At 32.5% G+C, this 18483-nt stretch overlaps 1 protein-coding gene across 2 annotated transcripts in view; it reads left to right on the top strand.

Moving 5' to 3' along the window:
• The first annotated feature begins 1418 nt into the window (after positions 1-1418).
• Positions 1419-18483, top strand: part of LOC128887739 (unconventional myosin-If-like) — a 34861-nt gene continuing 17796 nt past the window's right edge. The window contains exons 1-10 of one of the 2 annotated variants that reach the window (XM_054143948.1): positions 1419-1673; positions 13623-13733; positions 14402-14491; positions 14562-14656; positions 14964-15141; positions 15239-15401; positions 15605-15712; positions 15818-15946; positions 16042-16238; positions 16369-16536. In XM_054143948.1, coding sequence (XP_053999923.1) covers positions 1671-1673; positions 13623-13733; positions 14402-14491; positions 14562-14656; positions 14964-15141; positions 15239-15401; positions 15605-15712; positions 15818-15946; positions 16042-16238; positions 16369-16536 — 1242 coding nt within the window. In that variant the 5' untranslated portion in view covers positions 1419-1670. Of the gene's footprint in view, positions 1674-13607; positions 13734-14401; positions 14492-14561; positions 14657-14963; positions 15142-15238; positions 15402-15604; positions 15713-15817; positions 15947-16041; positions 16239-16368; positions 16537-18483 lie in introns of both variants that reach the window. The other variant, XM_054143947.1, reaches the window with a different exon arrangement.

Genomic DNA, 18483 nt, shown 5'->3' with positions numbered 1-18483 from the left:
ATCTGTGCAGTCAACAAAAGCCATTGTTCTATTATAACACTGAAATTGCAATGTTTAATTCTGCATTTTAAATTTTACCCATGAAGGTACACTCAACTCGTAATATATACTTAGAAAAGAGAAGTCGCATCCGCTACTAGAATTTCAAGTTTACGGATTCATGTGTCATAACATTCGTAACTATAAATGTACCAGATGTTACTACGCTACATAATTGGACAGTATTTTTAGAATGAATGTACCGTTGCAGAGTGCAATAAGTGAACGGCACACGAGAGTGCTACTTGTTCATACAGCTACAGTAGAGTTAGTGATGTCAATCACAGTTAGCAATATAGTTTCACCTTGTCGAAATTTGTATTTATCATTTTGTTTTGATAAATGTTTTGTTAGGTGTCACATTTTAATTTTTTATTATTTAGGTAATTTATTTTTATTTAAGTTTTGCGTGTATCGCGTATATAAAATAATAATACAATTTAAAAACTATTTATTCAATTTTAAAGGATTGCCATTCGTAGTATTTAATTTCAAATTTTTATAATATTCACATGTAATCGTAATTATTTTTTTCATGTACTGAATAATATAGCCAAGTTATGGAAAATCTTTGATATGTCAAGAAATTTGTTTGTTAAAAGGGAAATTCAATTTTAGTTAATTAGAATGATCTCTGAAATAATTTAAGTGTACTTCAAATCCGATAGAATCTGATAGAATCTAAAAATAAATTTAAAGGAGAACAGAATTGAATCTTCAAATTGACTACTGATGGTATGGCAGTATATCGAAATGATGTAAGCTTTTTTAACACTTTACCGACCGGGTAGCCTATTAACCGACTTTTTGCCATGGCAAGTACTTGAGTTATAAACTATTATATAAATATTAATCTAAGAACAATTCTAGTAAATAAAATGAATATTGAATAATATTAATAGTACGAAAATAAGAAATATTGTTAATTATATGTTTAAACGTTACCGGTCGGTAAAGTGTTAACTCAAGACACGATACATTCACCTCTTGAGGCACAAATTTTAAATTAATTTTGTTTTGCTTTAATCGAATACAACCAAACAAAAGCGATCTTCACCTATAAATTGATTTTGACATAAAAATACGCTGTCTAACATTAACATCGTATATTCTTTATTTTCTAATTATACTCGTTAAATAACAGTAATTTTGCTATAAACCCAGAGATACAATGTCAGCATCCCTCAGGAGGTCAAACATAAAAATTGGGACGCGTCAGGAGTTACGGTAATCGTGGCGTGAAGTGTGGTACACTTATTCAGTAAGCAAATTGTACAACATCTGTACGCGAGTAAAATTCTTAAGTAATTAGACACGTAGAGCACGTTCTTCAGTCTGACGTCTGACGGTATGACGGCACTGTGTGTCCAGTGCACTGACTCATCGATCAGTACACGTCGGACCGTGGCACGGTTGAGTCGCATCTTCTGTTCGTCGCGTGAATTATTCAAAATCGACGTTCCGCGATTGTCGATGGTGCTACACGTGTACCCGCATAACCTGCCGCAAATGTTGTTTCCAATTGTATTTTCGTGAGTGCCTTTCCCATGTGCCTTTCTCAGATACGAAGTGTTTAATTGGATACAAAGTCGTGGATACAAAGGAGTAACCGAAAAGCCGAATTCATTGTAATGGTAAGCGCTAGAAAGCGTTAACTTTCCGTTTACCGACAGAATATGTATGTTACACGGTGCAATTACCGATTTTAGTTATGAATCAATGTGGAAACGCGATTGAGACGTTGTTTAGTGAAAGTAAATACATGCACGAATTTATAGGTCAGTTGAGACATTCTGATCGAGTTGTAATGAATTCTATGAACGAAAACAAGTTTAATATCGTGCAAGTGGGTGGCGAAGTTAATCGTTGTTTACAATCGATTCTTTTTTTTTTTTGTTACCTGAACAAAATGTCTGAGTGGTAGGCGATGATCGTTCGGCAGAGTAAATATTACAGGGAAAGGTGACAGGTGCAAATTCGAGGCAATGTTCTTCGTATGTGTAGAAATCAATGTTTATGATGGAAACGAAATAATCAGAATTATTAATCGTAATGTAGGATCGAGTAAACAAAAGATGTATAACCTAACTTGACTTTAGCACCTCGGTCTGTAGTTTTTGTGAGTTACTCAAGTAATACAGAGTTATCTGAAATGTGATACGTCACAAAATATTCATCCACGTGATTTATCAGGTAGTACTTATCAGATAACTATGTGACGATAAGAAAAGACGTGTCTTATACCGTAAAACTGATAAAGAAAAAAGGGATTATTGTAATAAAATTGGCTTCTATTTTGATTCATGCTTCTCCAACTAATTGATTATAATTTATTTATTAGTATTTATTAAAAAGTTAAATTTTATAATATTTGTACCTAGCAAAACATTTTATTAATGTTTTTACCATCAAAGAATTTTTGTAACTTTTATAATATCACATTTTTTTGCAATATTCATTTTAATTGAAAATCTGTTGTGATGCACATACTCGAGTGCCACAATTTAAGTTTCATTTTAAAGTATTTCCAGTGGCACTCGTATTACGTTAGTCTGCTTCTGTTCGTTATGTTTATTTTATTTTTTAATTCATTTGTATCGACAACTGAAACAACTGACGACTGGGTTACGAGTTCTTAAGTTTTTTACTAAATCCTATGAATCGACATCGCAACAGCAGCATAACGTAAACGGAATGAATCATCGAATTTTTCTCCGTAAGAGAAATCTGATTCACTTTGTTAGTCGAACGTCACATGTCTACAATTTTATACTGATTATAAAACTTGCGATTTGTTCTGCAAATGAAAGTTCCTATCGACACTAATTTAGATTTCTATATACAGTGTGTGTAGAAAGTATTCGTACACCGATCAATTTCCAACAAAAAACTATGTAAAATTGTAATTTATTAACTTACTTATCTATAAACAATGACATTCTAAATATTTCACGGAAATCTCTAGAATAGATAGAGTGCAACAAAATAGCTATTTATGTAAGTTGCGAAATTAACAAGAAAAAAACAATTAATCGATAGAAATATTGAAGCAATAGGTATTCGCACAACTGTTTAATTTTTAAAACTTGATTAAAAAAAAAAAAGAAATTTACATTAATTTACAAGTATATAATAGTTCCTTCGTGGGATTTCCTTTAGATTTCATAATTATTGTAACTTTTCTAAACGTTAGATTAACTAAATTATTAGTTATTCAAAGTGGCATCTTCTTCAATTCCTCTATTAGAGCCATTTTTAAAAGTACTTTACTGGAAATTTGATGTTTTCTAATTCGTACGGAGTAATAAACTAATGTGTTTACGTTACAAACTCTACCGTAAACACTTCGTCATAATGAATCGTACAAATACTTATTGCTTCTATACTTTTACCCACTTTTCGCACTTTTTTTTGTTAATTTCAAAAATTATATTAACTATATCTATCTTAGAGATTTCCGAGAATATGTAAAATATCATTGATTATAAAAAAAAAAGTTATGAAACTACAATTTCACACGAAAAGTTTTTTGGGAAATTGATCGGTGTACAAATACATTCTACATCCACTGTAGGTTAGAAGTAAACAGGAATAAGATGCAAGTTTAAAATTACGCAGCGTACAGTTAAACTTTGAAATTCAAACTTACATAAATTCACCTCTACAATTCCATAAACATTTGTCTTATAAATTTAACGTCAATGTAATTTGTTTGTTTCTTGACCTTATCTTGCCTCGTGCTACAATTCGTGTCCTGGTTCTTGCGGTAAGCATTCTTTTTCAATCGTATTGCTGCCAATTCTCTGCTTTAGTATTATGTTATTGGGTTTGGAAAGTATAGTACATTCGAACGCAGATAAATTATAGGATTTCATAAATAAATCTGATCAAATTATAGAAATTTAGTTAGATCCCGCTAAAAGCAACAATTCCAGCGTAATACGATTTAGAATAGCCAATGCAAGCAAGATAACCGTAGATATCAGATAGTCGCTATAATTATTAGACTTCGCTAATAATCGCCTTTTTACAGTTAGAAACAAACGAGGTTAGACTTAGCTAATTGTTTTTTTTTTTTTAATACCTTTGTTAGTTTAGCTTTTCGTGGCCATTGGTGCATATGTGTACGTTTAGCTATTTTTTTTTTTAAATTAAAATTAACGATGGTCAACGTTTCTATTCAAAATGCTAGAATATTTTTTAAATTAAAGAGGGAGGAGGGCCAAAGGAATTTTATTAGTTTCCTATTTCAATGGTTGTTACTAAAAAATATGACAAAGGCGTTATTAATAATAGAGCCATTTTAAACAGAAATTAGATTCAATTAAAATCATTTTAATTGGAAAACAAAATTGTATCCATTGGAAAACTATTCCCTATAGAATCTTTCAGTAACGTTAAACAAAAATTCGTTGATATATATCTGACTATGAAATATAGTCAGTTTCCAATGATCATCTGAATTTAAAAACATAATCTGTGTTACTCTTTATATTTTTATAAGGAATTATGAATGTGCACATGTGTGCAGTGTTATGGTACACGTACATGTATCAAGTTGTTAGTTAGGAACCAAATTAGAACTGTACGAAGGACAGGTGAAACTTAATTGTTGTTAGCTCTGCGACTAGCACGTCCTTGTGTACATTGGGGACGAGATTAAGAAACACTAAGAAGCCGGTAAGATACCGAGAAAGCGAGCAAGAAACAGTGAGGGCGAGCGAGATACATTTAACATTTGATCGTTAGGCGCATTTAGTGCACAAGAAGGACACCACTGTATATAAAACTAAATACTCTTCAAGGTAGACCTCGATCAGGTCTACGACGATCGCGGTCGAGTGTTATATTTTCGTAAGAAATAATATGTACAATTTTATATGTATGTTCTATAGTCCTCATCGTTATACATATACAGGGTGTTCCAGTTCAGGTGATGACCTTAAATCTCTTCGTTGTTTTAAACGAAACAAGCATATACAGTGTGTGTAGAAAGTATTCGTACACCGATCAATTTCCAAAAAAAAACTATGTAAAATTGTAATTTATTAACTTACTTATCTATAAACAATGACATTCTAAATATTTCACGGAAATCTCTAGAATAGATAGAGTACAACAAAATAGCTATTTATGTAAGTTGCGAAATTAACAAGAAAAAAACAATTAATCGATAGAAATATTGAAGCAGCAATAGGTATTCGTACAACTGTTTAATTTTTAAAACTTGATTAAAAAAAAAAAGAAATTTACATTAATTTACAAGTATATAATAGTTCCTTTGTGGGATTTCCTTTAGATTTCATAATTATTGTAACTTTTCTAAACGTTAAATTAACTAAATTATTAGTTATTCAAAATGGCATCTTCTTCAATTCCTGTATTAGAGCCATTTTTAAAAGTACTTTACTGGAAATTTGATGTTTTCTAATTCGTACGGAGTAATAAACTAATGCGTTTACGTTACAAACTCTACAGTAAACACTTCGTCAAAATGAATCGTACAAATACTTATTGCTTCTATACTTTTACCCACTTTTCGCACTTTTTTTTGTTAATGTCACAAACTATATTAATTAATAACTGTTGTTTGGACTATATCTATCTTAGAGATTTCCGAGAATATGTAAAATATCATTGATTATAAAAAAAAAAGTTAATAAACTGCAATTTCACACAATAGTTCTTTTGTAAATTGATCGGTGTACGAATACATTCTACACCCACTGTAATTCTGATAAAAATTTTCAATTGCAAAAGGGCATTTTTACCACCTGCGAAAAAAAATTCTCAAGGATATAATTTCCGAAATTTCAAGATCATCAATGGTTCTTTAAAGGGGATGGGGTATTTTTATTGTTGTAGTATTGTAGCAGGTACAAAGACGCATTCAAGCGTGAGTAATACGTTGACTTTTGGATGAGCTTGTGAGGAGTTATGTACTGGGCGTCGAATCGGTCAGAATTCTCGTCCAAATTTTGAAAACATCATAACTCTCGATTGGGTAAACAGATCTCAGTGATAAAAACAAGAAACTACGTGTCTTTAGTTGAAGAATTTAAAAAAAAAATATAGAACTACCGAAGGAGTATATTTTTTTGTACTCTTTGGTGGAAAAATGTCCAAAAAGTTGCCTGATATCCAAAAATCTGAAAAACCATGTAGGAAGCTTTTCTCAAAAGTGAAAACGCAATTTTTTAAAAATCAAAGAAATATTTTTATAAGACTTTGCAATGGGTGATCCGTCGATTTTGATCAAAATCGAAAATTGTTTATGAAAATAACTTTTCACTTCCTCGGTCAAAATGAAGCATATTTCGTTAAATAACATGTAGGCGTACGTGCTATTATTTATGAGAAAAAAATTCCGGAAGAAAAGAAGAAAAATATCTTAAACCAAAGTTAATAAGATAAGATAAGATATGCAATTATTATCAAATATATTTTTTCGCGAAACAAATATTTGTCGAGAATTTTAGAAAATTTTGCAAAGTGTACTTGAAAGTGTATACATATATTTTTTCTTTTGAAAATTCTACACTACATAGTTTTCATGTTAAAAATTCACACACATCGGCCTTGTAATAGCATAACTATTAGGTAACTAAAGCGATGATAAGATTACAGCTAAGAAACTAAAAATTGTTGCTAGCTCAAACACCGTTTATTACTCTTCACTTGCGATAGCGTGTTTTAAACCAAGGTATTTGTGTTATCAGAGTCAAAAGTTCTTGAAAACAGTGACCATGTATAGAATTTATAGTATTATGATGGTCGTAATACTAGAAATATATTTTTCGTAGATTAAAATAAAGAAGAAATATTAGAAAATATTAATTTGACTTAAAATTATGTTTCGTAATTGTATATTCTTTATCAGCGTTGATACTGCAATTTATGACACTATCGTTATCGTTCGACCGTGAATTTTTGCACATAATAATCTTAAACAGCACCGCCCGTTTAAAGTCAACAGTTTGACGCAGTGCCTTGCTGTTTTTCACAAAATGTAAAAACAGCACAATAAGTCCCGTAAGTCAATAATTTCCAAGAGTTTAAGTATAGCTAGACTGTAACATATTTACAAATTTTGAAATGTAATTGCAAAATATGTTCGATTTGCCATGGTGTAATCTATTTTTGCTATTTCAAGAGAAAGGTTTACTGATCTTATCTCGTTGATATTACGATAACGATAACAGATTTATTACGAAATACAGCATGCACCAGTTTTATCAAGAATGTCAGCCATTCTCGAACAGGGTGTGATCCACATGACGCATTGGAGTGAAAATTTGTACTATTGCTTCAAGGATGTAGATTCACCATGTGATTCAGTTTGTCAAAATTCGTGGGTGGTCAGACGTGTCCTCCCTCTTGTGAGTTATAAATAGCGCATACTGGCAATCACATTAGTAAACTTGAACTGCTGTATCTCTGTAACTCAACTTCAGATTGCAAAATGCCAGAGACCCTTCCTCTTCTTGATTCTGTAATGGAAGTTACACGTCTCTCTAAACACTCTGTGTGCAAGAAGTGAACAACACAGCCTGATTCTAATAGCATTTAATTTACCCAAAAGTTCAATGCTATTAGGCCAGTTCAAATTATTATTTTCTCCAGAATGATTACCACCCGCATTGATTTTAATTATTTTTAATTAGAAGGGTATTTATTAGGTGTAGAAATTAATTCTGTGGATTATATTCAATTATTTATAACTAAGCAGAAACATTTACTTGTAATTTTGTTAAAAATGTTAAAATACCAATCTTTCAAGTCCTTTATTCAATCTCTATGAATCTATACAGGGTGTCCCAAGAATGTTGTAACACCTTGAAAGGGGTGGTTCGGGAGGTGATTTCGAACAACTTTTTCCTTCGCGAAAATGTTGTCCGAGGCTTCGTTGAGGAGATATTAACGGAAAACACTGACCAATCAGAGCGCACGGATACCGGTGGAGTGGCCGCGGTAGCGAAAGCTACGAGCTAAGCGGCCGCGTTAATGGCCTTCGATGCACGTTGAGTCATTTGTTCGTGTACAAGCGCGGCCGCTTAGCTCGTAGCCTTCGCTACCGCGGCCACTCCACCGGTATCCGCGCGCTCTGATTGGTCGACGTTTTCCGTTAATATCTCCTCAACGAAGCCTCGGACAACATTTTCGCTAAGGAAAAAGTTATTTCAAATCACCTCCCGAACCACCCCTTTCAAGGTGTTACAACATTTTTGGGACACCCTGTATAGGTCTACAGGTATAGTCGCTGGTAGAGATCATGTGAGGTCGTAAACCGAAACAGCAGTTATTGCTTTATTGTATAAAGTATACATGCCAACGTTACACCCCGGAGCCCCAAGATTTGATGCTTGCTACTCGGGTTTTTCCAATTTGGAAAAACCGAAAGCTTTATAAAACGAAATAGTCTTATGGTAATCGATTCATGCATTACAGAATTATGTGTGAACATACATAAGAAACAAAAAGTTATTGAAATATAAACATCCTAATTCTGATACCATACGGTCCTGTACGAAAAGTCTAGCTCTGTCCTTGTCTAAAAAGTTGTCAGATTACTAATTGCGGTCGACTTAAGTTGTAAAGATCGATGTCCGAACGACTTTACGACCTCACAAGATCCCTTTCAGCGACAGTATCTAGGTACCCAAGTCTCAACTTGATGGTAATTAGAATAAATCTGCATACAGTTCATTAGCCAATAAATACTGCTTCTTATCGTTTTATGATTGAAAACCATTCTGGTTTCGTTTTTCACTTTTAAACGTAATCAAACGGAAGTGAGCGAGTCTGGATACATTTTGCGTTTGATTACTTTAGTCGCTCAGCTAGGGGATAGACTTTGTGTTTCATTACACTATTCGCTGAGCTACGGGATTGTGTTAACGTTTGATTACATTGGTGTCTGAGCTATCAGATTAGTTTTCCGTTAATAATAAATTACTTTTGCCTTTCCTGTATTCTAGTAAGTCGGCTTTCAATCACTGTCGTTCAATTTATAATTGAGGACCTGTAAGTTTTTCTAACAGTTTTCAAGTGTACTTGATAATTAGATATTTGATATACCAACAAGCTAAATGTCATAAGCATTTAATAAGCTAAATTTCACGGATACCGAAGTTCGTATAGATACTTTGCAATAGAGATCAGGTTGAGAACTTGGAAGGTTGGGACTTTAATGTATCAAAATAACGAGTAAGTATATCTGTTTAAACTAGAGTTATAAATTAATAAATATAAAGGAACAGAATTAATTTCTACATCTAATAATTAGAGATTTGTCTACTTAGTGTATACTACAGGATAATTGAATGCCGAATTGTTTAATTTAAAGTATATTTCGTCTTCTTTGGTTCAAATATCCAGTTTCACATTTTAGTTTGAAGTGGTCGATCAAACACGCGATGCAACGGACAATTGCTCAGCGTAGTTACTATACCGTTGCAGCATTCAGGTTGCTGCCCTAAATTAAGAGCATTTCAATTGTTTCCTTGTTAGTATAATGATTCAGGATTGAGGAAGACGATAAAATGTAGCGTATTATTAAGTAATTCTTTCGTTCTGAAATTCTTTAAATGAAATGAACGAGATGAATCTAATATAATGTAAGCTAATCTAATGTAACATAGTTAGCTTTATTATTTGAAAGAGAACAAGTTACGTCTTCTAGATCCAACGAATTGTACAGGAACTTTAGCATACAGCAGTTTTCCTATAATATTTAACATTATTAACGATAAAGTAGAAGAAGAAAATGTTTCGCTGCTCCGTCTCGGTTACTGATTAGGAACTTTGAGTCATCATCGATTGCGACTCGTAGATAACGGGATGACTTGTTCCATGTCGGTAGACCGAAGAAGTGGCAGGAATGGTTATTAACCGTAACATCCTGAGAGACAAAAGTAGTGACAATCCGGAGACCGCTGCTGGACAAATTAACACACTTTGTCAACCTAACTAATATAACTAGAAACTTGACAATTTTTCGAATCAAAGACTGTCAGCCTAAGATAATTAGAAACTTAGCAACTTTCCATTATGCACTGTTTAACGAGTTTGACATCGTGATTTGTTTTTGTAATTATCGTGACTGGCACTGGGATAATCAAGTTATTCATCTGGTCGTTTCATTTTTCTAGAAATTTCTCCTAACGGCTCTTCATTTGAAATTTCAAACTCAAGCGTTACATGCATTTCTTGGTTGTGCTCATTATCTGCACGAAGGATGGCCATAGCTGACCGCTCATTGAGCTGCGATTGCTCAGGACCGTATCTATGTAGAGACAAATGAGAAAAATGAAGGCAGAATTTCTTCCTGAATATATAGCGGGTGTAAGAAGTATTCGTACACTGTTCAATTTCCAAAAAAAAACTGTGTAAAATTGTAATTTATTAACTTATTTTTGATAAACAATGTCATTCTACATATTCTCGGAAATCTCTAGAATAGATAAATTACAAAAAAAATAGTTATTGGGCTGTCCATGCCGATTTTTAGTAGACGGTACAGGTCTAAATATATCGGAATAACTGAAAACAAATAATATGTGTACATTCCTTAACAGGTGGAAAGGTTGTGGAACAAAATGGTACATATATAATTCAATAAATATAAATCAAAATTCAAATATGCCTTTGAATATTTCTTAAAAATAGGCATGATCTTTCCGGACAACCCAATATTTAAGTAAGTTGCGAAATTAACAAGAAAAAAAAACAATTAATCGATAGAAATGTTGAAGCAATAAGTATTCGCACATCTGTTTAAAAGTACTTTACTGGAAATTTGATGTTTTCTAATTCATACGGAGCAATAAACGAATGTGCTTACGTTACAAATACTTATTGCTTCTATACTTTCACCCACTTTTCGCATCTTTTTGTTAATTTCACAAATTCTATTAACTAGTAAATGTTGTTTGGACTATATCTATCTTAGAGACTTCCGAGAATGTGTAAAATATCATTGATTACAAAAAAGTTAAGAAACTACAATTTCACACAAAAAGTTTTTTGGGAAATTGATCGGTGTACGAATACACCGATCACACCCACTGTATGTAGATTTCCTTAAAAATTCATAACATTATCATACATTTTACTTTGGAAGCAAAGAAATTAAATTTTTTTTAACGATTGAGTCCCTGACAGTAATTTATCCAATAATACTTTTGTGTAACAAAATGTCGTATCTTTCTCGATGCGTATTAACCTGAATTTAAAAACTCAAGTTACATTTATTTCTATTTTGTATTAACACGTTCACTGCCAAACCAATACTCTTGAAAATTTCTACTGCGATTAAATTTTGTTTACAGTCTATTGGAAACTGTGTAATGTAACATTTATTGTGGTGTTTAGTTTTGTAACTTCATTGAAGTTCAAGTATTTTATTTAAATTCATTTTCTGTGACACTTAACTTTCAGAATTAATTTTCGTAGTTTTTCAGTGAAAATCACTGTCACCCATATATTAGAAGCTGCATCAGGGCATTGGTAAAACCAATGTCCTTTCTGCGCTTATACCATCGCCATATATGATCATTTCCAGGTCATAAAATGTTCGATTGATGCCATTGTGTCCGTGTCCTTCCGGTGCAAGGAGACATTCCTTTCCCAACTGAAAACAATCTATATCTAGCCAACGTACGCCGCGTGCGTTATTTAAAATCTGTGCGTGTCAACACAATCGTACACGCGATCCACGCTCTGTGTTTAACACTTATTATTCATCATTAGTAAGACGGTTTAAAAGGAACTACACTCGGTGACAACGAAATAACACCGCACGAAATTAGCGTGCTATGCTTCAGCGAAACGTTGTTCAATCTTTTTAAAAAGTTGTCTTTTCATTGTCCACGTATATCGTATCAGTTCTGAAGAACGTATTCGAATTAAAAAAATCCAGATACAAAATTATTCGAACGAACAATTCGAGTGCGAGTCAAGGCAGAATTTTATCGAAATTTTATTCGAATAACGCCAAACTCTTTTGAATGTTTATACATCCACAAGTTAATTGATAAAAAAAAAAAAAAAAAAAAAAAAAAAAAAAAAAAAAAAAAAAAAAAACAAGGAATATGAGATGTTCATTTTATTTTTGTACTTAGGGAGCTATAAAACAATCGTAGATGAGAAAGTAAGAGGAAAAATTACGAAACTTTAAAAGGGTTATTTGTGGGTCAAAATGGAAAAGTAACATGATATAGTATCGACTGTTTAAGTAATACGTAAACCTTAATTATTTTAATAAACTTTGCAATATAAATAGCAAACAAGAGGTAATAAATTAAGTAATATCGTCCAATCCGAACTTTTCATTTTGTTATTTAAAAAAAGAACAACTTGCCTTCGAAAAGCGAAAAGTTATAGTACGTTGTTTTGTCATCTCGACAAGAGTAAGTTTGGTGACCCTAACTGCACCGCAAGATGTAGGTGTAATAGATCAGCGTCAATGACGACAATCATTTCTTTCAAGGCGTCTTCCTTTTGATTCGATTTAACGAGCTCAAGGCAGCGGAACGTCTCCATGCAAATGTTATCTAGCAGGATGCAGTCGTCTAACTGTTCAAAGACTACCAACGAGTCTTCTCGAGAAATTTAATGTTTTCATTTATTTTTCAAAAATCGTGTTTTCACTTTAGAGAGAAACTTTGTATATGTTATTCGTATAGCCCCACGAGATCTACAACGAAAAAAAGTTTCAATCCAAAATGTTCATTAATAAGAAAGCTATAAATTTTTGAAGATCGGCCTACTTTTTGCATATTTGTTTAAAAATTCTTCACCTAAAGACGAGTAGTTATCGTTTTAATTATTATCCGTTCAGGTAATCAAGAGTTATGAAGTTTTTTTACAGTGTTTTCAAAATAACGGGTTCTTGAAGGATAGCAGAAAACAAAATTTTGGTTTCGAATATATTTATTCAGTCATTTTGTTGAAATTAATTTCTCCTTTTCCTGTCCACATTGTACTTATCAGTAGCGCCCTGTTCCCTTTAATCCAGGACTGTTCTTTATCTCTCTCCGCAATGCAGGCGGTTGGTATTGCTTGGCTTGCACATGCTTGGCTTCGAGAATTATATACAGAATAGAGCATTTAAATGGGAACATCTAAGTACAGAATGTTTGATTCGAACCGAGGAGTTTACGTCACCATCGAGACGCGAAATAGTCTGATCTTGAAATAGTGATTCTTCGGCAATTAAGTATTAATTGTTATATGAATCAGCAATTAAATATTTTTACGTTTATCAAAAATGTATTCTTATTCGAAAGTAGTACGTTCGAGTTAAGAGTATGTCATGATACGAACTTTGAAGTGATTCGGATTAAAATTTTAGAGCATTCCATTTGTTACTAATTATGCATTTATTTAAGTGATTAGTTATTATGTAATTGGCGCGATTAATGGTTTAATATAGTAAATAGTACTTGCTTCAGGAGTAGTCTGGCTCATGTTTATCTTGAAAATTGAGAAATATTAAACGGAGTAAACCAAACATGATTTATCAAATGATAATCATTGTATTAATATGGATTTTGATTTTGTTTCAGGTTTATCATTGGCAGAGTCAAAATGTCAAACTTTCAGGAGTGGATGATATGGTTTTGCTCCCGAAAATTACGGAAGAGACTATTACTGAAAATCTTCGGAAGAGATATATGGATGACTACATATTTGTATCCTTTCTTACATGTATTTTAGAAAAAAACTATTTAATGATATTATGCAATTAATTCTCTTTTTTTACATAATTAAGAATTGATTATCAATTAAGATTTATTTAGTATAATTTAGTTATTTATTCAATTTTCATTAGTTTTAAAAGGAGTAAATTGTTCTTGTTTCATTTATAAGTTGATAAGTTAATTTTATGGAGTACGTTGGTTTGTAAGACTTATCTATAACGTTTTGTAATTTTATAGCAATTCGCATTAACAATGTAGGCTAGACTGGATACTAGCGATTGTGTGGTAGATAACGTGCATAATATCCTCTGCGTGAATATGAAAGTTCCCACTTGCATGAAAGATGAAAAGAATGGCGTCATAATGCACAGAGTTTGTAGGATTAAGAGCTAAGATAAATGCTACTTGTATAATTGGCGAAAAGGAGGTTATCAACTTTATAGGTGTAAAAAAGAATGCTGTAGTATCCCAATCATTCCATGAATACATTCATCATTTAATTTAGATATATTTCTTCAATAGACCCAGAGGGTACGAATACTTATGGAACTGACTGTATATTCATTTTACCAGAATATGCAGAATGTTGCCTATTCTGAAATGTGACATTGAATCGGTGTGTAATTGCAAATTGCAGTAATTTTCTTAATGACTACTAGACATGCATCGGCCCCGTACTAGTATCGATCAACCCCTTCAAGCAGATGCCATATTTCGGAGAGAAGGAGATAGAAATTTATCAAGGAGCGGTTAGTTGCGATAATTAACAACTTTTTTCAACGAGAAATGTTTATAATTCTAATTTTTCCTGTTTTCTAGGCCCCGTATGAGAATCCACCACACATCTATGGACTTGCGGATGACATGTACAGAAATATGTTAATTGATTATGAAAGCCAGTGTGTTATCATTAGGTAACGCTCGAAGCAATTGAATTGTTTCAAACAATTATTTATTTACTACAAATACTGTAAAGTTGACAAAATTAAATATTTAGTGATTAATTATTATATTTAGTGATTCTGGACCTTTCTTGGACAATAATTAAAGTTTCTTAGCTACTGAACTTCGTATATACATATAGATACATTGTAATGAAAATCAATTTAGTTGGTGATGTAATCTAATAAAATAACGACTAAATAAAGCACAGAATTAACTCCTATATCTAATAACTATATTTGTTTACAACATTCTAAATATAATTTTCTTTTGTTACAGTGGTGAATCTGGTGCTGGAAAAACTGTAGCTGCGAAATATATAATGTCGTACGTCGCAAGGGTCAGCGGTGGTGGTAAGCGTGTCCAGAAAGTGAAAGATGTAATTCTGGAGTCCAATCCCCTTTTGGAAGCTTTTGGAAATGCAAAAACCGTTCGGAATAATAATAGTAGCAGATTTGTACGTATACTTTAAATACTCCTTTGTGTCGTCAAAGAGACAATTGTTAATGGATAATTAATAAAAGTTCAAGTATCCTACAAATCTTTTTTTCTAGGGTAAATACGTACAAATGCAGTTTGATCGTGGTGGTCAACCAAGTGGAGGAAAAGTTTCAAACTTCCTCTTAGAGAAGTCGAGGGTTACTTCTCATAACTGCGACGAAAGAAACTTCCATGTGTTCTATCAACTAATCACGGGTGCAAACCAACAAATGAAATGTAAATATCAGTTAAAAATGATCGTTACCTATACTTTACTTTCTTGAGATCTCGTTTTCACTATATATAACATTCACCTTCATTGTTTCTATTTCAAATGTTATATATTCTTGATCATTATATCTTCATACATTATTTAATTTGCCTTGACATCTATTATTATATAAGAATATTGTATATACATTAAATATTTTATTTTGCAGCCGAGTTTGGATTAACGGACCTTAATTATTATCAATATCTCCACTATGGTCAAAACCACAGAGTTGAGGGCATCAATGACGCTCATGAATTTCAAGAAACATTAAAAGGTAAGAGTATCAAAATATAACATTGATATTTTAATATAATTTTTAAGTATAACTTCAAATTTCGGAAGCCTTAATAATTGAAGCATTTTATTGTAACTATTCTAGCATTAAGCGTGATGGGAATAAGCGACACGGAGACAACTAATATTTGTAGAATAGTTTCTGGAATACTTCACATAGGAAATATTGAATTTGCTGAGCACGAAAATTATTCACAAATCAGTGATAAAAACAGTAAGTATTCGCTAACCAGTTAATTGTAGTTTCTTCAATGATCAAAAAATGAAATTTTGGGTTTTAAAGATGTGCGTATTATTTGTATGTTTCAGCTCTCGATTATCCAGCTTATTTACTTGAAATCTCCGCAGACCAACTAGCCCATAAATTAATATCACGCGAGTTTGAATCGAAATGGGGTGGTCAATCTGAAAGCGTCGATGTCACGCTAAATGTGGAACAAGCTCTTTATACTCGAGATGCTTTGGCGAAAGATATCTATTCCAGGCTCTTCGATTATTTGGTCAAAGTAAGTATACGTATTTATGAAAGATTTGTAAAGAAAATTAATACTTCAGTCGTTTTATTTTTGTTAATATCTATTTATCTTACCAGACCAACTCGTTTTTTTAATTTAATGTGTTTTAATTGTTTTACAGAAAGTTAATTGCGCTATGGAGACTACTGCAGATAGTCTCGAGATTGGAATTTTGGATATCTACGGATTTGAAATCTTCGAGAAGAATGGATTTGAACAGTTCTGCATCAATTTTGCCAATGAAAAATTACAACAGATCTTTATAGAACTTACACTGAAGGCTGAACAGGTAAGTTTATTTTTTTTTTAATTAACAAATGTTTTATGGTAATTCATCACGTGTATTATTCCTGAATATCAGACACTTTGATAAAATGTCTCGTGTCGTGCGTAAGAGTTCACAAAATTAAACAAAATATTATTCAATGCATGTACGTGGCCACCTGTACATTTATTTTTATTATATTTACATATTATATAATATCATACAATCTATATTAACAATTAATATGTATACGTGTATATAAAAAATATACGTATATAATATATATTATAAATACTTTATTTTTGAATTTCTTCATTCATAATTATAGAAGTTACCTAGTTACGCATAGTCTGCATCAAGGTTATGTTATCGACAACAGTTAGTCACATAGAGAATAAAAAAGATGTCAATCCACCAAATGGAAATAATAGAATCCAACATAAATTAATATTCAATAATAACGTAAATCCGTACAATAATAATTTATAATTCGCAATTGCAGTTAAAATAAATAAAACTGTGAATACTAGGTGTCACACATATTACAGGATGGAACGCGTTCACAAATCAGACTCTATTATTTTGTTTTGACGATATGAATTACAGCTTACTTCGAGTAATGTTTAAAATTTGTTTAATTGCCAATTTTGATTGGAAAATTGGAAACGTAAAATCCATGTCTAGAATGAGAACAATTAATTGGTAGGAGTACATTAAAACAAAGTTTATTTGTGTGTATAGATAGTTCACCTATTGCTAGTAGATATTTTAGGGGAAACTCACTAAACCTTGTGCTCTTATAGTTCACTAATCCTTCTCATTAGACATTATTTCTCAAGAAGCTAAGAAATTTCACTTTTTGACTTATTGAATCTATTTGATTAATGAAGACTGATGTATCCCGAATAGTTTCCTTTACATTAAAACGAATAAAATATTTCTCAAAATGTGTAGTTGCATCCACAAAAGATCATGTAGCTTATCGAACGTCTGGTGAACATCCAAGCGTGTAGTTAGCAATGATAGGTGTCCTTTACATGAAATTATCCAGCAATTTCAAATTTTGTTGAATGCAAATAAACCGATATCGCTATGAACAAGTTGCATCGCATCCCCGTGACTTTATCGACCTCATAGAACTGAGATCTTCCATAAGAATTCCTCCTGGTTCAGTCGTTCATAGGGTCAGACGTCGGAGAAGCTATATCCTGGCAGTATATCCGTTCTTCTCAATGCATATCTCTGAACAGGTGTAGTTTGTACCACTAAACTTCTGCTTGAAATTCTAGCTGGCGGTGCAGGTATTTGTTTTGGCAGTTCGCTGGAAGTCACCATAGAGTTTTCAGTGGTGGAAAGATCATCGAAACCGTAAACCGACGCTATTCTGCTCAGCTTCTTAGCTTCGGTCCGTGAAATACTTCTTCGACCTTCACGGTTCCTGTCTACTCGATGATCATACTTCTTTGGCAGTCGAGTCGTTTTAGTATGTTCAGATTTATAATCGATTTGGCTCTGGTGATGAGGTCTCACTCTGAAAAACCCTATTGGATCGTTGTTGGACGTGGTCGAGGTCGAGTCCTTTCGAAAAGAACCGCTGTGTCCTCTCACATTTACATAAACTTTTGGTCTGTTGGATTTAAGATAGTAGAACTTCTCGTCGAAGTTTTGAAGCTTTGGTGCATTCATTAGAATGTCTTTTTCCTCGTCGAACATCTTCAGTTTGAAATTTGGAGTCAAACCAAAGTCTCTCACGCCAAAAATTGAGCGTGGAACCACTTCTGGGTTTGGATAGGTGTCGTTGTGGATTTGATCGGGTTCCTTCAACACTGCGTGCACTATGTTTTGAAGATTCGTAGGGTCTATGTCGTCGTGACTTTGTAATTCGATTTCTAGAACACTGGAAGAAAAGATTTACTTTTACTTAAGGAAATAATAGTAGAAGGTGCAAGGTAATCGCAATGGTGCATGGTG

Source organism: Hylaeus anthracinus, unplaced genomic scaffold, assembly GCF_026225885.1.
Source record: "Hylaeus anthracinus isolate JK02 unplaced genomic scaffold, UHH_iyHylAnth1.0_haploid 11989, whole genome shotgun sequence".
In the NCBI taxonomy this organism is placed as follows: domain Eukaryota; kingdom Metazoa; phylum Arthropoda; class Insecta; order Hymenoptera; family Colletidae; genus Hylaeus; species Hylaeus anthracinus.
This window is presented reverse-complemented; position numbering and strand designations above follow the sequence as displayed.